Raw genomic sequence first — 26660 nt, 5'->3', positions numbered from 1 at the left:
AACAAACAAACAAACAAAGTAGGAGGTGTTGAGGTGCTCAGGAACAATGAAGTGAGGAAATGGCCCTAAAAAGATCGCTATAATTCAGGCAGAAGTTGCTTCTGGCAGCTTGTGGCATTAGAAGCTAACTATATGAACAGTGGTTTAAAGCCTGAGTTGTGTAATATTGTGTAGTAAGCCATATTACTTTCCTAAGAGCAATTTCTGTTTGAATAGTAACACAGCACTGAAAAGGTGATCAAGTCCAATATTCTTCAATATTTTTTTTCTTATATTCACATTTCCTTGTTGTACATACAAACTGTTGTTTCTCACCTTTTCACTGGGCACCTCTGAGAAGAGTATATCTCCTTCCTCTTCATTAAGTTCTTTTCTCCAATCAGGTCATAAAATACCGTTTTAGGTCATACTTTTGCCTTCTTTTCGCTAGCTAATTCATCCGATGCCTTACACAGGTCATGACTTCAGTTCACAAGCATCTTAACGGCCTGTTGCTAGAGTCAGTAATTTTAGTTTGTCAACATCCTCCCAACTTTTTTTTTTTAATTCTTTTTTATTAGTCTCTAGAAATATTATTAATTTCAGCTAATTTCATGTCTAAAATTAGGCAAGAAATCAGGTCAGCTTCCTTGAATCAATGAAAGAAAAATATTCATCCTATCTTAAGAGATGTCTATCTTACTTATCAATTTATTCTATTTCTTTTCTCAGCCCTCAATGTTATCTCATAATTTCAATTTTTCTATCTCGATTTTATGAGCTAATCTAATCCTCCTTCTTGTCAATACTTTTTTCTAGTTTTGTTTCACTATCATGCTCCTAATATAGATATATTCTTCAGCTAATTATAAACATTTCTGAGAAGACTGGTCCGAAAACCCAGACGTGAATACACTGCTAGTGATCTCTCTCCTGTCTAACACTTTCCCATCTTGTAATTAAACTACTAGGGGATTTAGATCCACTGACTTCTGAATTTTGTCTGTTCATTATCTGCAGTGGATCTTTAAGTTTAGCTCTCAATCACCATACAGTTATGTAAATCTCAGATGCTGTGATTTGCAGAATTATATGTATTCTTCTGTCCAGTTATGATTGAATTTGTCATCTACATGAAGGATATCATTAGAGGTACTCAGAAGTCTTCCACTAAGAGTGATCTTTCAATGGAAAAGGTACTATTTTATCAAAATTTTATAAGCATGTACTTAATTTAGTAGAACTTATACAAGGAAATATCTCACAACTCCAGGATTATTTATTTTCTCCTTAAAATAAATTAATAATAATAAAAATGATACTACTACTGCAGCTGCACCACCTGTATCAGAACTGGCAATTTTCCAGGCATCACCTCCTGAGGTGCTGGCGTGTTAAACCTGTTCTTTTTTTCCTCACTATTCCTCAAAGACTCAAAACTCTCAGTCACAGGAAAAAGATAACATCCTACAAACTCTTGTCAGGAAGTAAAACAGGATACATATATACGTATTAAATATAAGCATTGTCATAGAGCAGGAGAAACATATCCAAAACACACATATCCAGAAAGCAACCACAGTAAGTGGTCTCTTAGCATAGAGTCAAGATGGAGCAATAAAATTGAGTCATAAAGAACATGTTGAAGTTGCTTCAAAATAAATGTTCCATGAGGATCTGTACTCCCACACCACTTGTTCTTGGTTGTAACATAGTATTCATTAAAACTACAACAAAACCAAAAGCACGTACAGAATAGATACTGATATGGAAGGAAAAGGGGCTTATTTTGATAGGTGGAGATACATTATTAAATGATACATCCCAGATCAAATGACACAGGCAACACAGAAGCTTTTAATACTACTAACCATATGGAAATTAAAAGATGAAAGTGCTCTCATTCTGCAATATTGAATAACGCTGTTTCATCAACAAATCAATAAAAGGTAGGCTTTGTGTTTAGGAACAGGTAACCATGAAACTGAAGTTACAGATCTGTTGCAGATAAGGCTGAAACAATTTCACTGGGTTATTTAATCCATCTACCTTTCTCATACCGTGATCAAATACAGGTTTCTAAAGAAAAAAGAGTGAAAAATGACAGACTACAAGCACTAGGGTCTCTTAGTAGAGAACCGTAATTAAAAGAAAACACCACATACTTGTATTAAAATAAGTGAGAGCTAACTTAAGACAGAACACAGAGAGAAGGGAAATCAAATCTTTTCACCATAGTATGAAATGGGAACTGCAGAGTGGTTGGTAGGAGAAAATAGCATCCATACCAAAGAAGCTTGTGGTTTAGAACTGAAAGGAGCTTAGAAAAGTAGCATGACCGAGAAAAAACAGAATAGCTCTCTCTTTTGTATGTATTCCTCTTGATTCTTTCAGTTCTTACGATTATTTTTCTTTTTGTATTTTCCTTTATCTTTCTTCTTTCTTCTCTTCTCTTCTCTTCTCTTCTCTTCTCTTCTCTTCTCTTCTCTTCTCTCTCTTCTCTTCTCTTCTCTTCTCTTCTCTTCTCTTCTCTTCTCTTCTCTTCTCTTCTCTTCTCTTCTCTTCTCTTCTCTTCTCTTCTCATCTATTTTTTTATTCTAATTTACTTGCAGAGAATTGTCCTTATCCTTACGCAGTTTTCTCAGTTGCCTTTCTCATCCCAGTCTCATCTCTCCATCCAGGTAGCTTTCTTGTTAGGTTTATTTCAAAAAGGCAAATTTTAGTCATGGAGGCTAGTCTATCTAGGCTTTTTTTATAGTCGTTGGAGAGAAATAGGTTGTTTTAGACATTGAATGAAAGCAGGAGCCTGAATCCTGGAGAATAGTCTACTCCTTCATTTGCTACAAGCAGTTTAGCAGAATCTGAAACCTAAAAAGGAAATATAAACATTTTCCTTTGAAAATTGATTCTTTTCATTCAGAAAAGACTCAGTAGTCTGTCTTTAAAAACTTCTATGGTAATTTCTTCCTTGAGAATTGGTAGGAGAAACTTTGTCAGGTCAGCCAAATTCTCTAAGTGTAAACTAAGGCTAAATAACTTTTTCCATAAAATACCATTGCTTCCCATGTCTTCTTTCTTCCATATCTGCTTTGAATACTATCCTCATTCACATCCTGTGCTCTTCTTTCTCAGTTCCATAGATGGCTCCCCTGAAGCCTGTTATTTTATTGATCTCAGTGGTTCTCTTGCTTTTTGTATTTGTTCTGTCATCCACATGAATTGCAGTCATTGCTTCTCAGCTAGTTCATATCTCTCTATCCCTTTCCCTACTAGCCATTACTTGGCTAAGCAGTTAATCCCCACATTAACACCTTGTCAGGGGAACAGCTAAGTACTGCTGCAACCCATGGTATGCCTGCATAACAGATATGTGGAATCTTGTATGATGGTCTGGTCTTAAAATCCTTCTCTGGCCACCAAGGTCATCAGAGACTTGGGAAGCCACTTCACCAAAGCCATCTTCTTATATATTAAAACAACAATTTCCACAAGTCAGGAAATGCTAAGAAACAGCTAAGCTTTACTAATTGTTCTATATAAATAGGAGGCAGTGACAATAAAAATACAGCCACATAGAAAGAAATTCTAAGCAATGGGTTTGACTTTAATATAAACTCCTGTTCACATTAATGAGAACAACTGACAATAGGAGTGAGGTTCTGAGTTATGACAGAAAACATAAAACTGAAAGTTCTACAACAGCAATTCCTTTAGCACTGACTTTAAGTGGCCGTCTTAGGTTTCCTCCATATCAAACAATGTTATGTCTGCTCCCTCCTTCTCTTGTAAGTACTCACAGGCAGCCTGCAGGCTACCTATGAAAATGGATAGCAGAAGCCAGCAGATGACTTGTCTAGGTTTGTTGGTGGTACTCTGTTAAAGCAAAACAAAACTAAAACTATTAACTCTGTTCAAATAGTCAAGATCTTGCATAATCTGAACAAATGTGGGTAAGGGCAGCTTTGGGCACCTCTCACAGAATTATCTGCAGGAGTAAACAAAATGTAACAGCCTGACAGATAATGCAGAGCACCACCATTTTCCTGCAGAAATTTGCAGAAATCCTGCAGAAATACATGTTACAGGCAGAATTTGCCCAATATTCATCTTGCTTCAGTTAACTAGCCAATGCCGATTGCTTGGGGCTAATGTATAAATACTATAATGCAATTCTAAGGGAAAGTTTGCTGAAATTAGAAGTATGAGCAAGAAAGACTTTGCATACATCCTTTCTTTGGAAGAAGCACTTTGAATGAGAACATTTTAAACTATCAAAATATGACTCATCTAAACAGTTGTTAGGGCAAGTCATCCGTAAGAAACAATTTGTTCCAAACTAAAAATTATATTACTATAGATAATCTCAATGATGATCATAAGCCCTGAAATGATATATTATATATGTAAGGATTAAAGGACAGGAGAACAAGATAGAATTTTCTAATAGGAGGAGCTCAACCATCAAATTATGCATCTGAGGGCAAACCTCTACCGAGGTGACTTAAAACATAAGCACAGAAAATGATCAGAAAGAAAGAGGTGAAATATCTCTCAGTACGACATATTTCTAAACTTACTTCTGGAATGTGATATTTCAGGTTCAAGCTACTAAAATGTGTTCACTATTAAATATAGCAAGAGATTGCTCTGCTTCATTACTTCTGAATATGTTGAAGATCTATTGATCAGAGGGTGCATTGATAAGATGGCTTCATAAAGAGAGCAATTTGACTGTAAACATTAAGATCTGTATGCATACTAGCAACTTTAGGTAGATCACAATGAGAATTCAGTACAATAAACTACGCCATATAATGGAGCAGGATATGTATGAGGCAAGAATTAATGAAAATTAGTGGTAAGCTGACATTTCAATGCAATGAGTTTTGCTCTAAAGAAGAAGACAAACAACCTATAAATTTGATTATAAATTCAATGTACTCTGGGATTCATTAACTGCTCTACCAAAGAAATGTAATGCATAGCAAATGCTCGCTGGTGTAGTAAAATAAAGGTATTAAAAATGTGTTAGCTAAATATTGTTAGCACTGGTAACCATATCAGCAAAGATATAAAATTAAGGGTTTCTTCATATACTAACAACCAGTAAAAACTTCCCAAAGGTACATACTAAGCACGCAGATTTCATAAGGATTCTGGATCTTTGCTGTGGTATGTAGTCCTTACTAGAGGATAAGAAAGAAACTGCACTACTATTTTGTCTTTCAGTCCCACCTATCTGCACTGTAAATGGATCTAATGGTGAAAATCCAATCACTAGCATGTCTCTGTGTCTTGACAGCCTATGTCAGATACTCTTGTATGTGCAGTGCTCCTCCCATTCCTTTTACAGTGTACTCATACTCTGCATAGATAAGATATTTGAATTGCAGCACTGAACTACACAAACAACGACTCACCTTCTTGAAGGTTTTGAATAATGGAAGTGATATACTTTAGGAAACTATGAGTATATGATACTTAATATAGCACAGTATAAAGTTAGCCAAAAGCACTCACGTATTTATCAAATGTTTTGAGAATTGACCACTATTTTGTACTAGTAGTAGCAGCCACTGCTTGTAAGTGCCATTTGAAATTATCAAAACTAGTTATCAGCAGAAGACTTTTTTAAAAGTTAAATTTAGATAAAATGAATTTTATGTCCCACTGAAATTCCCACTAGATTTCTTTTTTATAAAGTACAAACAAGCCAGGCAGCAATTTTGACAGGAGGTATTCAAGTATTAAGTGATATATACTGTACTAAATACCTAGTATGATGAGTAGGAATAACAGAAAGACTTCAAACAATTGCTTAGGAAAAAAAAAAAAAAAGAAAAAAAATAAAAAGAAAAAAAGAAAAAAGAAAAAAAATGTCATAGCTGTTGGGAGTAAAACACAAGAGCAGAAAGTTAATATAGTGAGCTTTGTGCAGATAGTCTGAAACTGTCAAAGCCTGACCCCTTTCAAGTAGACCTGTCAGACCAATTAACTTAAGAGGGAAAAAAAAAAGAATGCAAAGTCATAATGAGGTGACAGTGAAAGAAAATTCTTTCCTCAGTTCTGAAACAGGATACATTTTTTTTTTAGTGAGTGAAAAAGAGTCCTAGGGGCACATTTATAACATGTATAACATATAATAATACTATCCCTCTGAGAGGATTCTTTAAGATGAAAATGTAAGTAGTTTGGAAAGACAGAGAAGGTAAGGAAAGGTCTCATTTGATTGCTCCAACAGCTTTTGATTTTGCAATTACTTCATCAGTGGTGCTTTCCCAAGTAAGGATTTTTTATTTTTATTTTTTTGTCATACAGATCTGACAAATGTTTCCAGTCATATCCCAAACATTCTGGAGATCTACATTTCATTTGCCAAAATGAATTGCTTACAATGAGACAATAGCACATTATTTTAACTTTATATTGATTTGAAATACTTAAATCTACTAATCCTATCTCCCTAATTCTCTCTACAATTTGTAAAGCACTTGTCTTCAAAAGAATCTTGTTAGTCTGTAATGTTATTCTTATTTTGCAAATGGGAAACTAAGACACGGAAAAATTAAGACATATAACTTCCAATATTTTGGAACTGATTGATCTGCTGAGAACAGACCAATCCCTGTAAAACAGATCAATATGATATAGAAGTCAGCTTTAAAGTTTGGATGGAAGATGTATTAAAAACAATTGTTTCTTTATTTAGCTTGTTTTTTATTTTGTATCACTTTTATGTTCTCATTTTTAAAAACTGTGATCAGTAACGTGGAAAAATGCCATTTTCATGAGAGCAATTGCAAAATAATCACTAGAAAATAGCATAACAGAATATTTTACTCTAAAATATGTACAGCTTTAATTAGCTGGCTTATTTCATTAATCGAAAAGGGTATATGTCAATAAAAATTTTGTAAAGAACTGTCAGATCCCAGATTACTAATGGAAATGACTTCAATCATTTGGGGAGTGGAGGTCAGGCCCTGATCTCTTCTCTCCGGTGACAGCAACAGGACCCAGAGGAACAGCATGGAGATGGGACAAGGGAAGGTTAGGCTGGGTGTTAGGAAAAGGTTCTTCACGGAGAGGGTGGTCGGGCACTAGGACAGGCTCCCCAGGGCAGTGGTCGTGGCACTAAGCCTGACAAAGCTCAATAAGCATTTGGACAATGCTCTCAGACGGGGTCTGTTTTTTGGTGGAGCCATCATTTGGACTCAGTGATCCTTGTGGGTCCTTTCCAACTCGGGATATTCTATGATTCTGTGATTAGCATGTTAGTATGTATTTTGAATGGATCTGGACAGTCTTGCCTGTGCAAAAGAGATAATGGAAATCTGCAAAGTCATGTAAGTATTCAAAATTTTACCGTGTCACATAAGGTACATTTGAACCTGTGTACATTCCCAGAATAAAGTTCTAGGCATAAATCTTTTATTTTCTTTACAGAAGAAACATCGAGCACTATCTAAAGTGGTTGTTAAAATACATTCATGTTTGGACATTACTGTATTTTTTTAGATACCTCCCTATTGCTGCAAAGGAAAAACATGCTGTTTGTACTAAAATCTCATCTATTCAAGTATTTGCTAGCATATTTTCTTTTGCCGCAAGGCCTTTGCTTAAAGTGGTACCACCAAAAAGGCTAGAGAAGTTTTTTACTACTGTAATCCAATTTATAAAAACGTTAAAAGAAAGCTTCAGAAATTAATTTATTTTCCCCCTTAGGCTATTTTTGTGTGTTGCAGGGCTTCTAAGCCACTTGTTATCATTCCATTTCCATTTACAGTGGCTTCGTTTCAATGATTTTTGTGGAGGTGCTCTGATACTGTAATAAAAGGTGAGCCTGTAAAACCTAGGGAGGTGGAAATGTGGGTGATTTTTCAGTTATTAGTGGCTGGTGTGTGAAGAGAAAACGAGTACTCTCAACAGACTTTTCCTTTCCAGATTCCATTTATTATAGAGGCATAAAATACCATTTATGTTCCTATGATAGGGTTTTGAGGTTTGGGGTGTCTTTCCTTCCTTCCTTCCTTCCTTCCTTCCTTCCTTCCTTCCTTCCTTCCTTCCTTCCTTCCTTCCTTCCTTCCTTCCTTCCTTCCTTCCCTCTTTTTCTCTCTTTCTCTCTCTCTTTCCCTCTCTTTCCCTCCCTCTCTCTCTTCCTCTCTCTCTCTCTCTCTTTCTCACATATGAGAAGTTCTGTACGTTTTTCATTTCTGAACCATTCACAAATGGGGCTACGAATATAATCTACAGCATTATGAGTGACTTAGAATGGTTATGATTTAGAATAAAACAAAGTTTCAGATAAAATGCATCTTCATTTATTCTGAAGTTATATCAAATGTTCATTGCTGTAATGTTGTTCCCAGTCTTATGTGGCTCTCTCTTTAAAGCCTTTTGACATATGAAATACCAGCCAGCTTCAACTTTGCAGTTGTATAAAATAATGGATCAGTATAGGCTGCTGTGGATTAATGGATTAATGCAACGTACTCACCTAAAAGATGATTGAAAGTAGCATCCACATGTGGGAGTAATCAGACAAAGCTCACATAAACGTAAGCTTAAACTGATTAATGCAAACATTTTCAAAGATTGTATCTTAGATTGTTTGACAAAGTAAGGGTGACAAAGAACACTGAGAGGTCTAAGTTCTTCTGATTGAATTCCTAATCTTTTTATTTAATAAGAAATGTTAAATCTCATCTGTAAGCTATTATTAACAATGGTCTTAGTACTATATTTTTATTACCAAACTAATCTTACTTTCATTAGTGAGCCTGTTACCCATAGAGATATAGGTAAAGGATATAGTTATGAAAATCATGAAATTATGAAAATTGGCTGTTTACATGATTTGCCAAATTAGGATTTATTTGGAGCAAAATTATTAATTAATTGAACCAAATCACATTCGTGTTTACATGTGTTTAACTTTACTTTTACTGGGTCCACCTGGGTTCATATACCAGTATACCTGAGAGGTGTTTTTGGTCTAAAGAATCATTAGCTTTAGAGTAACTGAAGAAACTTCTTTCTCATATTGGGAAAATATTGGTTTTATTCACCTAGCAATAAGTTTATAGCATTGCTTCATTTTTCACAATGTTTTATAGCACTACTTTTTTCCCCCCAGTTTTATCAAATATTAGACAATGTTTTTTTTCAATATCATTTAGTATGGAAACATATGAAGCTATTTCTGTTGCTGAACTTTTTGTGTAATGGATAGAAATCATGCAGAAATACACAGTACAATGCTGTAAAGAGAAGTTCTGTCAGAAGAAGGAGGCACTTCAGCATAGGCCTGGCATGGTGCCTTGGCCTAGCAGTTCATTTAGCATGTAGCTGTCAGTCTTCCACCCATTTCAGACGTACAGTGACTTTTTTCTTCTGTAGCTTGCACTATATTGGAGAGTGGGACTGTGGGGAAGTAATGCACCATCCCATTATGCAAGCCCATGAGTTACATAAGGCTCATTTTCTGTCAGTGAGCACTGGGTGGGCCATCATCTCTCAGATCTTCCTTGTGATCCCAGCTCCCACCATCCTGTGGTGGCCAATGAGACCTGCCAGGTCTCCTCCAGCAGCCACCATTCCTGCCAAAGCCCTGAGCCCTGCCACTTTCCTTAGATCTGCCTCTGCTTCAGTTCCCCTCCCAGCCCTATATTAGTTTGGCAGTTGCCAACTCTTCTCACATTTTTCTGTTCCCTTATGGATATCTGGTGATTGTGGTTGCGAATTTGCAGTTTAAGATTTTTCTACAGTAGATGGAAGTGTAGTGTTGCTGCTGTGGCAGTTTGGTTGTTATCTAGAGAAGCCAGCTTCTTTTTCTGAAGGTTAAATATGTCAAAATTGTTAAGCTTGCAGCTTTTTTCTGCTTACTGGCTGAACGCGGTGAGTTCTGGTTATAAGGGACTTTCTGGACTTTACTGAGGGAAGTTTTTGTTTTGATTGCTTCCTTCCTTCTCTTACTAACAAAATATTAATTTTATAATCTTGCAATTAATGCTTTGTCAACCTAAACTTATAGGAAATATCAGAAAGCTTCCACATTACCATGCTATGGAAAAATACATCTGGATTTAGCTATGTGAAAAGCTTGAATTAAAATCTATTACTTATCTGTTCAAAACTGATTAAAAATTTGAGATTGTAAATACTAAATTTCAAATGAAAGAGCACCCAAGTAAGAGATGAGCCTTTTGTATACTGCGTGTTGTTAAAATAAATAAATAAATAAATAAATAATAATAATAAAAATCTTTAAGCAAGCTAGGACAGGTGGTCCACTAATGAAATGCGCACAGCTTAACCACATCTAGTTAGGACTGAGGAGCACCTGACATTAATTAATAAAATGAGGAACGGAGGGAACAGCTGAGGGGTTTGAATGAGTTTCATGCAGTGCAGTGAGCTATGGAAGAGGGCTGGTGGAAGAAGTCTTGGGGGGTTCTGATGTTGTTTATTTTTCATTTATTTATTTTTTAATGAAAGGATGAATGGGAAGTAGGGAACTGGAAGAGCAGCACTAGACTTTGCTGTGGGCCTAGTACCTGAGAGAGGCTGATGATGTAGAAGTCTGAAGTTGGGGAAAATACCACAGGGGAAGACTTGGCTGCAATAAGAAGAGTAAGAGGTTTTAATTCATGTTTTTTTTTTTTTTTTTTTTTTTTTTTTTTTTTTTTTTTTTTCCCTAGGAGAGAAAGCTGATAAACATTCATCAATGTGAAGGGATGTTGCTGTGTTTTTTCTTTATGCTAGAGAGATGGGGAGCAAAGCGTAATTCTTGTGTGGAGGACTGTATTCTCTCTGTGCTAGGGCTCCGTCAGTTGCAATGTTCCCTGTGTGTTTTTTTTCTAAGGGAATGATCAATGTTACTTTAGATTTGAGTAAAGTCATCAAATTAATGCTTCTGAATGAAAAAATTTATGTTGAACAACTTGTTCTGTGTGTTTTCCCTCTTTCTGGGGTATGACTGAAAGAAAAAAGTTGAGGGGGATATGATTGGGGATAGTGTTTATGTATATATATACATGTTTAGCTTATCTTGTGTGATAGAAAATAAGTTATAAAACATAGATCTTGTGCTGACGGTATAGTAGTTCCTCATGCCTTTATGTATGAAACAGTACCTGACCCAGGTTTTAAATGATTGCTTCCTGTTGGCAAAAGAATGTATGTGTATTATTAAGATAAGGCTTCTTTTCAGCAAGTAACAGCCTGGTTTGCTGAAATAGATATGCTTGTCTCTTGGCTTTAGGCTCTATTAAGTGCCTTCACCTATGGGTAACTGTTGTGTCTATACTGACTGTCAGCACTGAGGAGTTTGCCCCCAGGGATGGCATCTTAAAATGATGATGGAAACAGAGGAAATTAAATATAAAGCTTTAACAGTGTGCTGTTCTGTGTTGAGTGCAGCTGCCCAGGTGGCAGCCAGGGGGCTGCAGGGTGCCTCTGTGAGGAGAGGCCAGGTCTGCCCCAAGCCGGACATAGCCGGTTCCAGCCGGCTCCAACGGCCCCGCTATAGGGCATGGCCTCTAGCAAATGTATTAAAGAAGGTGAAACACTGCACAGCAGAATAAGGACTGTGGAAAGCTGTGAGGAACAACCCTGTCAAGACCAAGGTGAGAGAAGGAGAGGAGAAGGTGCTCCAGAGAGCACAGGTTCCACTGCAGCCTGTGGAGACTGCAGCCTGAGCAGATATCTGCACTGCATCCTGTGGGGGATGACCCTGGAGCAGGTGGATATTCCCCAAGGAACCACAGACTGTGGAGAGTCCCTGCAGGACTAGAGGAGAAGTGTGAGAGGGAGGGAAAGGCTGCGAGAAGTTGTTAGGAGTGAGCACAGACCCTATTCCCCACCCTATGCTGCTCCTGGGGTAGAGTGAGGGGCTGTGGAGGTTGAGGAGCTGGGACTGAAGGAATGATGTTGAACCAAGGACGAAGGGGTGTGTGGAGGAAGGCTTTTCTTTTTTTCTCTTTCTCACTGTTCAACCCTATTTTAATTGGCTATAAGTTAACTTTCCCAGAGTTGAGTCTGCTTTGCCTGTGGTAGTAACTGGAAGAGATCTCCCAACCTTTAACTTGACCTGTGGGCTTTCTGGTCTTACCTTCTCTCCTGCTAAGAAGGGGGAGTGAGACAGTGGCTGGATAGGGTTTGGCAGCTGGCCAAGGTCAATCTACCACAAAGGCACTAATAAGCTATATCCAGGAATCCATAGTCATATCTTGATTGCTTTTTTTTTTTTTTTTTAATTCAGACCACTAATAGCATATGCATATTATGGACTTGGTGATGTTGGATGTCTAAAAAAACATAGAGGAGTTTTTCCTTGATTTTTATTGAGGGCACAGTTCAAGGATAATTCCCAGTTGGACAAAATGTGAGTGAGATAATTCTGGAGAACTGCAGTAGGCTGAAGTCCTAGTTTGTAAGAGTTCCCTTTGACTTGCCTCATCTTCTGATGTGTAACTGATCAACACAATCTTTGAGGCAGCACCTCCATGTAGCTGTTTTTGTATGGTATGGCAAGTTTGATAATGATCTTAAGGATGTTGTCTATTGAATGACAAATTCAGGAATAGTGTATACATCCTGAAAAAGCTGTGATAGTGATGGCAGGCACCTCTGTGGTGTTTCATGTGGCAGTTGATGACCTCTACCACTTTATGATAAAATCAGATTTATTTTCTTCTGTAGACTTGGAAAAAAAAAAAAACTCAGATTTTCATTTTTCACTGGTTTGCCCAAAATTGCTTTTGGGGTAACACATTGGAACTTGGACTTACTTATTACCTTTCTATTAATGACATTGATCCTTTTGGTGAATAGCTTTTGCCATTAACATCTGATAGCTAACTTCAGACAAGAACTTTTTGTCAAATGGAGTGTATTTATTTCTTTCAAGAACCCTTCAGGGAACAAGCTGTACAGATATGAGGTCATGCATGTGCACACGCATGCCAGGAACAACACTAAAAATCTGTAACAGATCTGATTCTCTTTCTAAACATAGTCTTCATTGATTTTATTGGCCTAATCTGAAAAAAGAATCAGTCCTTATGAAGAAGCCCCTCTCTCTAAGTTTTTTTTACTGTTTTTTCCCCTCTTAGATTTCCCAAAAGAATTTCTTAAACCTTAATGAAATTTTGATACATGATAACCTGAATACATCAGTTAGTACCACATCTAGCAAATATCTAGCTTAAGGTGCTTCGATTTTTACCTCCCCATGTACGCACTATTTATTGGCAATTGTGGAATTAGTACATATTCTTTTTAATGTGAACTAAAGAAATGAGATTCTTCATGTTGGATATCTGTTTCTGGTGGAGTTGTTCTAGCTGTTGTTCTAGGTTTTTGTCATCTAATCACTTCAACCAGGTGCAAAATGTTTCTTATTTAAAAACAATAGATTATGTAGTGACTGGGAACAAGAAAGTTATAGTTGAAGGGAAGAGGAACAGTGTTACTTGTATGTCAAGGGTGTCTTTGAAACACCTGTGAAGATCAGTTCAAATTTAACTGTTATTGAGTGTGTGTCAGTTGCTACATGGACAGTTGGGACTTACTAAAACTTCTTAACTACACTCAGCAAAAATTCAGTCCTTGATAAACTTACACAAGCAACCTAAAACTTCTTAGTCTGATAGTACTCGCATATTTCCACATGAACTATTGAGTGTGCTGGCTTCTATTATAGCTTGTGGTAGACACTGTGGCCATGCCTTCCTTATGGGTCATGGATTCATTGAGTAATTTAGGTTAGGAGAGACTATGGTTATCTGATCTTATTTCCTATTGAAATTGGAGCCAAATGTGAAGGTGGATTATGCTGTTCAGGGCCCTGTTACCATGTGCTCAGTTTCACATGTTGTTTAAGACAGTAAAAGTTAAAACAACCTGATTGAAAATCAAAAAGGCCAAGGGGAAGGGAGAAGTTCATGCTGATGCCATTTTACACAGCTGGGAAAAGCAACATTCTCCATGTTAAGGGAAGTTTCATTTTCTTATCCCTATATCTTTCACTTTATTCCACAAATCCCACTGAAAGTGAATGTATTTAAAACAGTTTTTACCACTTGCATTGGCTTGTTGGTATTAAACTTTCTCAGTAAATTTTCCCAGTTTTCATGGTACTTAATTTCATTAAGACCAGCCGTAACCTTGCTTAGTTTTTATCTGCATGAAAGTTCTCTAAAAATGATAGACAATGAACCTAAAGGCCACCAAAAGCAAAACATGGGCAGCCAACATTAAGCAACCCTTTTACTGCCATACAAGACTGTCCAGATTCAAAAGGAGATTATGGTTAATGTTACTAACAGCAGCTATAAATTTAAGAGAATTAATATAGAGATGTCTTCATCCATCATGAGTGTAAAGAAGGTGTGAAGAAAGGTTTGAGCTAATTCCAGTTGAAATGGTTTCGGTTACTTACTTGGTCATGTCATCTTTTCAATATTCAAAGCTGAAGCAAAGGCACAGGAATTGTTGCTTCTAGAAACAGCCCAGCTCTCTGTGCTGTGCTTTGCACACTGCTGAGCTAAGCCAGGTAAACAAAACCAACACAGCTGCTGCTCATCCTGCTTGATTTCTACTTTTTTTGCTTTGCCCCGCCCCTTTCCCAGGTAATTGGTTGGGTGCCAGGTGGGCCTAATGGTATATAAGCTGCAGGTGTCCTACCAGAGAGCTCTTTCTGCCTGAGCTGCTTTTTGGGGGTGAGTGCTTTGTTTTTCCTTCAGCCACTTGCAGGGTGCTTTAGGTGGGTCACAGTGTAAGGGCTGATGTGTTTCCAAGTTGAGGGAGGTAAGCATGTCTTTTTGAGGTAACACCTAGTAGGATCTTTTAGAGTAAAGCAAGCTATGTAGTAGTAGGTGCCTTTAGTGCATGCAGTTCTTCTTCAGGTGAGTAACTTTTAGAGCATGCTTATGGATAGGAAGATGATGTTACTTAGCGTGTTTGCTTTGTGGTTCTAGGTCTCCTATGATTTTTGCAGAATTATGGGGCTTACTGTGAATGTGAACTTATGCCTTCACCTGTGTGTCAAATACTGTCAAAGTTACAATCTTGGTGTTAAAGTGATGGAGCAGGGTTTAGGGGAAATGTATCATCCAAGCTCCCTGTGCCAGTGAGTATCTGAAAACAGCAGAAGTATACACATAAGGTGTAGTCTTTTTCAGGACTAGGGACAGTTTCTTGTATTTCTGGAGCTTTTTTTCTGCTGTTTTGCTGGCTGTAGAGTCTTTAGACCTTGTAGCCTTCTAGATTTTAAGTGTTCGGAATTTCCTTAATAGAGGGATATTTAGCAGAGGTTGCTTGTTAACTTGTTTTTGGGATGTGGTACTGTACACTTCTGTTCTTGGGTTATGTTTTAATCTCTAGATATATCAAGCCCTTTGTGTAACTTTCCAGAGGAGTCATGAAGAGCTTCAGTATGTACTGCAAGGGGCTTGACTGCATAGGTGCAGTATTGCCAAGAGGCTGAGCAGGGTCACCTTTTTCATCTGTGAAGGATAAAGGATAAGTCTGTGATTACCCCTGCTGGGGCTGCTGTGCACTCATGTCCTGTTGGCATTTGTGGACTGGAGGTGTTTTTTTCTGGCTCTGGTTTCTGTGCTTGAGTCCTCTGCAAGGAGCTGTACTGTTTGTGTGTCCATCACGGATATGACCTTCTCTTTTTGTTTCTCGTAGAAAGAAAATAAATTAATTTTACCCCAAGCACTGCTACAGGCTGGGAGATGAGTGGTTAGAAAGCTGGCTGGCAGAGAAGGACCTGGGAGTATTGGTTGATAGTTGGCTGAATATGAGCCAGCAGTGTGCTCAGGTGGCCATGCTGTTAGGCATTGGAATGGGCTGTCCAGGGAAGTGGTTGAGTCGCCATCCCTGGAGGTCTTTAAAAGAAGTTTAGATGTAGAGCTTAGTGATATGGTTTAGTGGAGGACTTGGTGTTAGGTCAGAGGTTGGACTGGGTGATCTTGGAGGTCTCTTCCAACCTAGATGATTCTGTGTATGATTCTGTTGGGTTTTCAGTATCTCCAGGGATGGAGGTACCAGATATTCTCAGGCAGCTGGTCCAGCATTTGACCACCATCATGGTGAATACTTTTTCCTAGTATAAAACTGAGTTTTCTCTTGTGGCCACTTGTCTTCCTTCCCATCTTTAGATCCAGTTTCTTTTTTGAAACTGCATTGTCTTTTTTTCTATGGTGTTCCAATAGGTAGCTGAAGACAGCAGTAAGGTTCACCTCTTAGTTGTCATCTTGTAAGGACTCAACATATATATTCCCTGCGATGCTCCTGTACATTGTGTGCTACAGGCCCCTAGACATCTTGGCAGCCCTCCAATGCACTTGCTGCAGCAAGTTTAGAGATGACAATGCAGGATGAAATGTTTTTCTCAGTTAAAGGCTAAAGTCAGTACTGGTGTGTGTACCATTGTGTTTCCAATTAGATGTTTTGTTTCTTCATTACAGGCAAGCGAAATACATTTCCTCTATGGTTTAAAAATATTGTAGCGTGCATTTTATGCCAATTCATGCTACTGAAAGTTAAGGAAGTATCAATGTTTTAAAGTATTCTCATGCTGAGTGTGAAGTAGTACAAGTTTATCAAATGGATGCCTTAATAGCAGGGCACTTGAAACAATTCTGCTTTCTTGGCACACACCTGTACACCTAAACAGCTCCCTTTTGGGTTGCAGTGAAGTCCTGGATGTTAGTTGCCAAAGTATGTTTCCAAGTTAAAGCAACATGTGAAGGTGTTTTCTTTTGCATGATGAAGTGAATGTGCAAAACAAGTTATGATTCATATGCTATAATTACCTAGAAAAAAGTGTTTTTAAGGGGAGGGAGGTGACTTGTTAGGTCAGCGGTGTTTTACTTCCAGAAATTACCTTGAAGAATCTGCTGTCTAGTTTTAGTTTGCTCTCAGTTTCACGGCATTCGATGTCACTGAATTCGAGTACTATGAAAAAATGCTTTCTGAAGTATTCCAGACAGCAAGACTACTGTAGAGGCACCCAGGTAATCTGTTTAACAACTGAAACATAGAATTCTTCTATTGGAGACTTTCCCATAATCTTTTTGCAAGTTCTTGGTATTGCTGTAATCCTAAAAAACATATTTCAAGATGATGTATTATTTCCTTGAAGTTTACCACATACTTGCCTTATCGTAGGTTGTACAATTTTTAGGTGCACTGATTAAAAGTGTAACAGAACTATTTGTCTTCCTTTAATGTGAACTTCAATGTCAATTAAGTTAACGAATGATCTAGGATTTCAAGGAGGATGGTACAGAAACTTACTGAACAGCTAGAGTCCATATTAGAGGAGAGATACTATTGTAACAGAATCAAAACAAGCAGGCCTAGAAACAGCAACGAGAGGTTAAGCTGTCCAGTCACTACTCAAATGGGTTCATTTATATGAACAAAAGTCATGTCAAGTGGAGTAGACACTGATCAGGAATGAGGTAGCTTAAGCTGTGTGGTTCTGCATTTATATAATCTTTTGATTTTTTTTTTTTTTTGCCTATGCAAGGCGATGTGTTGAGGCATCTCCTTCTATCTTCTGTTTCAACCTGACTCTTTAATTCCTTCCCCCACAATAGATGCAAGTTTCCTGGAACAGAGCTCTTTGAATCACTTCTCAGAGCAGGAAAAAACATGGATGTTAGATCAGAAAATACATAATGTAAATTAATAATGAACTGTCATAACAGTACACTACAGATGTAGGGCAGTAGTGGTAACCACCATGATTTATTAAATAGAGCAAGAAGCACACTTCCCTAAAAACTGCAACATCTAAATAGATAGTGAAGGTGACAGAACATGCAAAAGCCTGAACATAAGATGTGGCAAGCCTCGTGGTAGTTCTGGGGCTTGCGGATTGAGGGGAAAAAATCAAGTTGGTTAATTCCAGAATTGGAGTAAATGAGGTGGAAAGAGGAGTAATAGGTTGACAAGTACACAGAAGGTGAAAAGATTAGAGCAAACAGTTAATTAGCACATAAGAGACAAGGTTTAAAAAGAAACAAATAGCAGAAAGCCAAAGCAACAGAAGTTTAAAAAAAAAAAAAGCAATATGCATTCATCAGTATTTAAAGCTCTCCTCACTGACTTAGATATTTGACTCATCAGAGTCACTATAGTTTTCCAAACCTCAAAATTGGAAAGAGACTGGGTACCACCTGACTCCTGTAATTCAAGCATGGAGTTCATCTTGGATGTTTTTATGTATGAGAGCTGAAGGTGGTCCTAAATGAACCTAATTTTGCACAGAACTCGTAGCTCAGTGAATCTGTTGTACGCTGTTTAGATGTTTATCCTCTGCAGTTCCAGATACCAATTAATGAACTATAGCATCAGAATACAGTAAATTTCAAAGGCAAGAGATTTTTTTTAGAGGCACAGTTTTTCTTAACTATCCAAGGTGCAGCTATATCAAAGTGGTGGTGGTGGTTGTTTTTTTTAAAAAAACGAAACAACAAAAAAAAACAAGCTGCTAAAAAGTCTGAACACAAGAATTTTGGCCTTGAACACCTCAAGGGATGGGGCATGCACGGCTTCTCTGGGCAACCTGTTCCAGTACCTCACCCTGGTCCTTGTCCTCAGGGCTGCTCTTAGTCTGTTCTCCACCCAGCCTGTGTTTCTGCTTGGGATTGCCCTGACCCAGGTACAGGACCTTGCACTTGGCCTTCTTGAACTTCATGAGGTTCACCCACCTCTCAAGCCTGCTGTGTTGTCCCTCCAGGGGATACTGGGGTGGTTGAAAACCCCATGAGGACCAGGGCTTGTGAATGTGACTGCTCCTATCTGTCCATAGAGGGCTTCGTCTGCTCAGTCATCCTGGTCAGGTGGTCTGTAGCAGACCCCCATTATGTTGTCATCTGTCTGTCCCTGTGCTTGGAGGCATTTAATCCTGACCTATAAGCTCTCAGTTGGCTCCTCATCTATCTAATCAGTGTCAACCAGGTGTAACAAATTGTCTTTATTGATGTTTCAATGAAAAAGTAAACTTTTTTTTTTCTCCACTGTTTTATCCTCAAAATGCATCAAAACATTTGTTTGGTGAAATGATCTTAAAATTGGTGTTGCAGCATAAGAGTAGTGTATCCAAAATTCCGTTTTTATCTAAAGGTATGAGTGCCTGTAAGATAGGAAATGTATGTCTTTTCTTGAAGACATAAAATGGAAGTTTTCTTTGATATTCCAGTCAGGTGACAGAACAACCAATTAACGGTGGAACATACAAGATGCATGTATTTCTGAGGAAGCAGCTGGAGGACAGGTGGGGTAGTCCAGACTATCAAATAGCTCTGCGAATCAAGACCTGGTTATCTACTTCTGGTGCCCTAAACTTACATAAAAGGATCTTAAAATGAATCCAATCCAAAAATTCTTCGTCTCTGATAGTTTCAAACACATCTTTCTTTCAGTGCTCTGTGTTGAAGAGTGCACAGACATAGAGTTAAAATAGGGTTAAAGAGCTCAAGAACATGTTGAAATTTTGCAGTGAATATTTATTGCAACAGGAGCGAAAAGCATAACATGTTGGCAGTTTGGTTGTAGGAATATGAAGTTATAAGGCTGAACGCATTTAATTCGTATGAAGAGAGCTTTAATTTTTTATTTTAAAGGTTTTAACCATTTGTGCCTTTTTTATTGTGCAGGTTATCTGGATTTCAGCTGCCGTCGTCTATTGTGAGCACAGGATCTATCCTCACCCTCTGTTTCACCACAGACTTTGCTGTCAGCGCACAAGGTTTCAAAGCTATCTATGAAGGTAAGAATTATTTTCCTACTTGGTCTTTGTTTTACTTGACGTATGTTTTTGATGTTGAAATGTGTTTCAGTTGTTGTTTGGGATTTGAATCGTCATTGACTACTGCATAACCTTTTTTTTTTCTGGCATATTTAAATTTTACTACGTTGTAGCCATAGTCTTGATTTTGAAATTGAATTCAATCAAACTAATACTTTAATTTCTGCAGTGATTTTTAATCAAGTTGATTGGGTTTCTAAAGCTGGATTCAGAAATGCTTACGTTTAAATGGGTTTCTTATTATTTCCTAAATTTCTTTTGACAACTTCTTTAGGCAATGCCTGACTAAAGGGGTTTAATGATAAAAATGAGATGAGATATGGATACTAACTCGTCCTGAAAATCAATCGGTAATCTTGTTAGGGGGAAAATGTATGTATATGTACATATAAGGGTTTTTTGTTTGATTTCAAAAAGCAAAGCAGTTCAAAGCCAGCTCTATGGAAGATGTTAGAGTATGGTGATGACTGCACAGTTCTGAGGGGAAAACTGAGGCCGAGCATTTATGTATTCAATAGTTAAGCCATAAAACCAGACTGAATCAATTTGTGTAATATGATGACTTGTACAAAAGGCTTTGAGATCTGTAAACTCTTCTTAGAGTTGGGTAGTGAAGGTGTTTTGAGTATAACTTCAGAATTACATTCAAACTGAGTGTGAACACTAGTTTGGTTGTGTTAACTTTCTGTGCTTTCTGGTTGGGGTGGGTAGCCCAGGAGTACCTTTCTTTCCCTGGTTGCTATTCCCCATTTCCTTTGTCCTCCAGAGCCTTGTCAGCTGAATAGCAGGAGTATGTCTTTCTTCCTCTTGGTTTTCTTTTTACTTGGTCTAAACTTGGGTGAGGGCTGTGAGGAAAGTTTCATTTTAATATTCTTCAAGTTTTATTAGATAAACTGAGAAGGTCCATCAGACATCACAAACACCAGCAACTGTCGCTGTTTTCTCAATAGGAAGCTGTTTTCTATGTATGTGTATCTTTCTCTTCTAGCAGTGTGGTAGCGCATTTCATCCTCTCATGCAAGCTGAGCAGTTGGTTTTTTGTATGGAAAAAGACATGAAGAATGCTAAAGGACATCTCTTGACTGTCAACTTAGGAACACGCACAGAGCCACAGGCTGTAATATAATGACACTTCCTGCTGGCCTACTTTCTTGCTTAAAAAAAAAAAAGGCAGGAAGAGCTGTAATTAACATTGACAAATGGCACCATTCTCTGATTAAACAACTCTGCCCCCTTTCAGATTTATTTCTGTAAGCCTGGCATGTCCATGAGCTTTAAATTGACTTTGAAATATGACATTCAGCTCCCCTAAAACGGTGGATAACTCTCCAGTGACGGTGTCACTGTGTATGGACAGGCAGTGGGGGACTGATGGTTTGGGAAGGATTTGCAGTAGTGAGGGATTAGGTGTGTATTTTATGAAGGCTTGGGATGAGTTCTGTATCAAACATGACTGCTGTAAAGGACAATAGGACAATAGCTCATAGATCAAGAATCCCTGTAACCGTGCCTGCTTTTTTTGTTGTTTTTGAGTGACCCCTTTTGGCTCCTATTCCATATGTGGTAGGTGATCAGCCTGTTTGGGACAAGGGCATACAGCCAGATGTTACCAGTCACTGCTAATCTTTATAGCCACTCTGCTGGTTGCCTATCCCTGAGCTAGTTTGCTCTTACTAAAAAGTATCTAGTTATTCCTGGTTTTAGCCAGCTCTTTCTTTCTTCTTTCATTCTTCTGTGGAATAAGTGGATTACTGTTCAGTTGAAAGCATTGGGGTGTGTGTGTGTGTGTTAAATTGTTACTGATTGCTGCCATTTAAGACTTGGGAACACTGAGTGGTTGTAATACAGTTTGAGAAATGCAGTTTTAAACTGTGAGGGAGTGATTCTGTAACAAACTTTTGTATGGAATGTAGAAGAGTTTACAATATTCAAAAACAGTTACTGGAACAGGGAAAAATAAAGGAAGTAATTTGCATAAACTTCCTATATTCTGGGAGTCTGCAAAGCTGGTGTCTTTTTTAACTCTTGTGACAGGCCACTCTCTTCTGGATAGGAAAATTTCATCTCATAGGATTGCTACCTCATGCAATTAAAAAATATATAATTGACAAGCATCTTCAAAACTAGCTCTGCTATTGCAAGTCAGTATTTTAAACGTGATCATGTTGGGTGGTTTGACAGAAATGACTCTTGTCTATCAGAAGACTTAGACTGGGCTAAATTCTCTGCAGTGCTGAGCTTATGCTTTGCAGAGCAGAGGGGATGCTGTTGGGAGGCCTCACCCTTAGTGCCTGCCGGGAGCTCTTCTGAACTTGCTCCCTGGTGACTGGGGTTAGGGCACTGAACAGGAAAAAAGGGATACGAACCACCCCAGCACTTACTCAACAGGCTCTGAGGATATACTTCACCTGGATCTGCTGCAGGGAGAGAGCACTGTGTGCCATTGCATGTGCTGAAATTCTGATCTGTGGATTCTAGTGAGTACGTTCCTGATTTACGAGCTCCCTTCCTGTGCAGCAATGAAACATTTGGGTCTTCTGTATTTTTACAATACGTAAGTGGATTAACAATGAAGCCAGTGAAACAACGTACTAGCATTCCAAGGACTTCAAGGTGATCTGAACCCATCTGGCTTTGCTTCCTGTCATGTACTACGTGAACATATATATTTAACTAAATCCGATTTGTTGCAGTAGACCAGCAAGAGCCATCTACTAGTGGTAACAAGACACTGACGTAGCTGTGCAGCTGCCTAGGTCTTGGGCTGAAATGTAGGTTCATTTACTGTATCATTGTTTCACTAGGCTTAAACGTGTTTTTGAGAGAATCTAGTATTTTTACCTGTAACACTGGTTACACTTCAGTCTTCCTCAGTGATCATAGAATGTCCTGAGTTGGAAGGGACCCACAAGGATCACATCAGCACTCCAAACTTCTGGTACAGATGGAAGTTTGATTTATTCTTATTTTCTGGAAAGTTTTATTGATGGGATTTTCAAACGTATAACCATAAAAAGTTCTATAAACTTCAGAAGTAAACTTATTTAATCTGGTCAATGATTTATTGACCACTGTTGTCACTGTTAGGTAATAATTAAATCTAAGACTGAAGGTTTGGAATCTGGGAGTTGAAGGATGAATGCTGTTTCTGTAATGTGTTTTTTATTGACAGTGCCTTACATGATATAGAACATCAGGTTTAGTCTTTGGTGGGGAAGGGAGAGAACAACAATATACTTGTAACTTGTGCAATTTTGTTTTATTTCCTGTTAAAATCAATTTAATGGGTTTTCTTGAATGGGATTAACAAACTGTTCTTAAAAGGTGCTTTGAGGGCTACAAACAGAAGAAAAATTCAGCACTGCTGTTGTAGTAGTTTTCTTTGGAAAGGTCAGAAGTATTCCTCCCATACAAAACACTTGCATATGGTTCGAAATAAGAAAAACAAAACAAAAATCTCAGATGATGAGAATATCTGAGGTGTTTTACACGTGTATACTTCAATAACTCATGGTAGAGTGGTTATATAATCTTTTTTCTACTAAACTAGTGTTTTCAGCCATGCGTTTGTTCAGGGAATCCAGCTGTTAATTGCAGCAATTCTGTAAGAGTAGAAAAACTTAACTATTGGTACACTGTTAGTCATCACTGTACAATGAAATGTGGCTTTTAGTTTTTGCTACGCTGCCTTCTGCCACTAAACAGCCCTTGAAAGTTAGCAATCCTTGTCTCATTTTAAGCTATTTCAATTTGTTGTTGTTGTCTTTAAACACGTTTTGTCATGTAGAGTGGTGGACAGTACTCAAATCTGGTACATCTAGTTTGTTGTTTAATGTGTACTAGTACCTTCTTTGACTTCTGTTCTACAGCAGCAGGTTTTCTTTCCCAAAGGAAGAGCTCTTGCACATCCCTCTATCCTACCTGCCCTCAGGGTATACTGCCTTTTTTCTTTTGGTCTTTGAATTCTCAAAGCTTTCTGCTCACACCCAGCATTAACATTTATACTGGCAGTCACTTTGTCCTGCTTGTGCATCTTCCCTGAAGCTTCTTTTTAAATCCGTTTCAGCATCAACAGTAGAAAGTAGTGGTAGATCAGTGTAAATCCTTTGAAGAAATGTGTTTTCCTCTTGTTTCTCCTCCCTGAATATCTGTCACATGGTGCATATTTTTTTTTTTCTCTTATGGTTCAATATTTCAACCTATTGAAAAAAAAAATGAAAAACTTCCCCAACCAACTTGGAGACAATAACATCTTGTGTTGACTCCATGATCTTAGTAAGATAACTTTCCTGAGACTGTTTTTGCCATTAATATGAACCCAGTCAAGATAACAGGCCTTGGGACTGAAGCTAGCATTGCTCATTCACTCAGCTTCTCCAGCAGGCGTCTTGGTTTGTTTGCTTTTTTTCCAAGTGCTCAAATAACTTTTCAGTGCTTTTTTAAGAGTAAAACTCTTTTTCACTGGGTCATTACGTGATGGCTTCCTATTTATTCTCCATGTGTCTGACTGTAATAGTCAGTAGTTCCAGAGTTCTTGAAACAATCTGTCCTACAATAGTAAGAGCTACTACTCCCTGGGAATGAGCACGTTCAAAATTTGCTCTGTAATCTGCCTCAATCTGAGGCAAATAGTGCATCTGAGGCGAATATTTCATGTTGAGCAGTAGAAAGTTAAATTGGCAAGAAAATAAACTTTTATGTGATTTCTATGCATAACTATCCCTTACTATTCATCTGTGAGTGTAACTAGTAATGGTTTAAGATTTGAGAGACTACTAACCTTTATGGTATAGTCACTAAGTACTCTATCTATTAAATAATACCTTATTTTGCTTGTTCTAATGCTCTGAGACTTGGAATATGATTCCTGAACATCACGAGATTAGCCTATCCAGCTCTGAAGAGGGCCAAAAAAAAATGAATACCTAATGACGACATTGAGAGCTAAGCAGTTCATTCTGTATTGTTTAATTTATTATGTATCTTTCTCACAAGAATTCCTTTGTTTGCTCTCAAATCTATAACTATTCTCTCCCCTACAGTGATAATTGGAGAAAGGTACAATTTCAATTTAAATCTCAGTTTAATCTTTTTAAAGGGTAAAGGCACAGACTGTTTCTTTCTTCTTTAGTAGCCTTTCTTGGGTAAGGAAAACAAAACTCTTAAAACTCTATAGTAAAATAGTTTTTCAGCTACACATCTTAGGTTGCAGTCTCACCATTGACTGAGTGTATTTGGCCATAACGTCTATTAATAGACGAATGTATTTGCTTTTCTATTTTTAGTTAAATTTGTGTTGTTTACTGTTTTGGTAGTTTTCTTTTCAAGTTGAGGTATTTGTAAAAGTGTTGAGCTGTGTGCGTTTACACATGAACAAGTAAACCAAAAGTTAGAAAAAATGAAATAATCAAATGGGATCCTTTTAGGCTGAAATGTACAGTTCCATCTCTTTGGAGCAGAAGTAATTGTTTTCTCTGAATGAAGTTGGGATTTCCTTTGTCAGCTGAATTTACTAACAGTTACAGCAGTCCTTACACTGAAGAAAACATTCTTCTGTTTTCTAGCAAACCTGCTTAAAAATAACATGGTTTTGGAAGGATGCAGTCTGAATGACTGTTTATGATGTAATGCAGGAAGGAATTGTAACGCAGTTAAAAACATAGTTGGCATTTCTTCGGTCAAAACATGATAATGTGTAGCAGCAAAATCTCAGAGCAGAAGAGGTCCTGTGGGACCTCTGATAGCTAATCTAGATTATCAGTAATTTAGGTTTCAGAAGAGTTCACTTTAACCCTACCAGTTAAGAAAACCAGTATTGAGAGAACTTAAGAATATGAAGGCTCTTCTGCGAGGAGAGACAGGTAAAATAGTCAGCTTGTTCTCTAAAGTGTATGAATAGATCTAAAGTGCATATGAATAGATCTAAAAAGTGCTTGAAACAATAAATTTATGGGGAAATAAAGTCGGTCTGTAGAGGCAGGTACTCTTGTATGCTTTTTCCAGCCTCTCATATGTCAATATATTGTACAGAGGAGAAATGATAACTATATTTAAAACAATTGTACTCCACATCTCCTTCAGTTGTGAAAAATTAAGATGGGTAACTTCATCTGTTCAAAAGGAAGTGCAGATTCCTTTCTCCAGTAAAAACGACTTAGTTTCCTTGCAGCAACATTTGAAGGACCACGAGTCAGAGATGTGCGGTTTTATCTCCTAGACGGCTCGAGGCAGAAACTTCTGAATTGCAAGTTCTAGGATTTTTTTTCCCTAAAAAAAGACACTGTAATGAAACTTGTGATTGAACAAATCCTACTTGAATTGGCAGGAAAAAAAAATAAACTCTATTGGACCAATGAATCATCCAGTCTATCAACCAATGAATTATGTATCTAAAGGAAGGGATAATCATGTAAGAGCCTTGCCTATGACATTATTCCAGTGTTGAGCTATGTGGGCTGTATTCTGTTTTCCAGCTCTTGAGTAGCTCAATCTCTCATGTAAAGACAGCTTTTGTGTTGCTATGAGCCTTTGAAAGGGTGATTACATTATTTAAGACATGTTTTTGGAACTCTTTTCAATGGCCTCTGATTCTGGAAGTGAGGGGTTATTTAGTGCCTTCTAGTGATTGATTAATCGATCCTTGTCAGAACTAGTGTGTTCATTGTCCTTGGCACATGAACCAGTAACAAACCTGTGTCTGTGGCTCATACCTTGTAATCAGTTAGTGGGATTGTAAGCCTCCCTCCACAAAACTGTTGTGCTCCTCCTATTTGAGACCAAAAAGCTAATAGGAAAATAATCTGGGGGGGGGGGGGGGGGAAGGGCTTCCTAGAGCAACAGTTTGTTGAGA

At 37.8% G+C, this 26660-nt stretch overlaps 1 protein-coding gene across 4 annotated transcripts in view; it reads left to right on the top strand.

Annotated features, from left to right (window-relative positions):
- The window catches only part of CSMD1 (CUB and Sushi multiple domains 1), a 1148093-nt gene that overhangs the window by 330570 nt on the left and 790863 nt on the right, over nt 1-26660 (top strand). For 3 of the 4 annotated variants that reach the window (XM_040551456.1, XM_040551454.1, XM_040551453.1), the window contains exon 3: nt 19659-19771. In XM_040551456.1, coding sequence (XP_040407390.1) covers nt 19659-19771 — 113 coding nt within the window. Of the gene's footprint in view, nt 1-14565; nt 14889-19658; nt 19772-26660 lie in introns of those variants that run through there. The other variant, XM_040551457.1, reaches the window with a different exon arrangement.

The sequence above is a fragment of the Cygnus olor genome, chromosome 3 (genome assembly GCF_009769625.2).
Source record: "Cygnus olor isolate bCygOlo1 chromosome 3, bCygOlo1.pri.v2, whole genome shotgun sequence".
NCBI classification, from domain to species: Eukaryota; Metazoa; Chordata; class Aves; order Anseriformes; family Anatidae; genus Cygnus; species Cygnus olor.
This window is presented reverse-complemented; position numbering and strand designations above follow the sequence as displayed.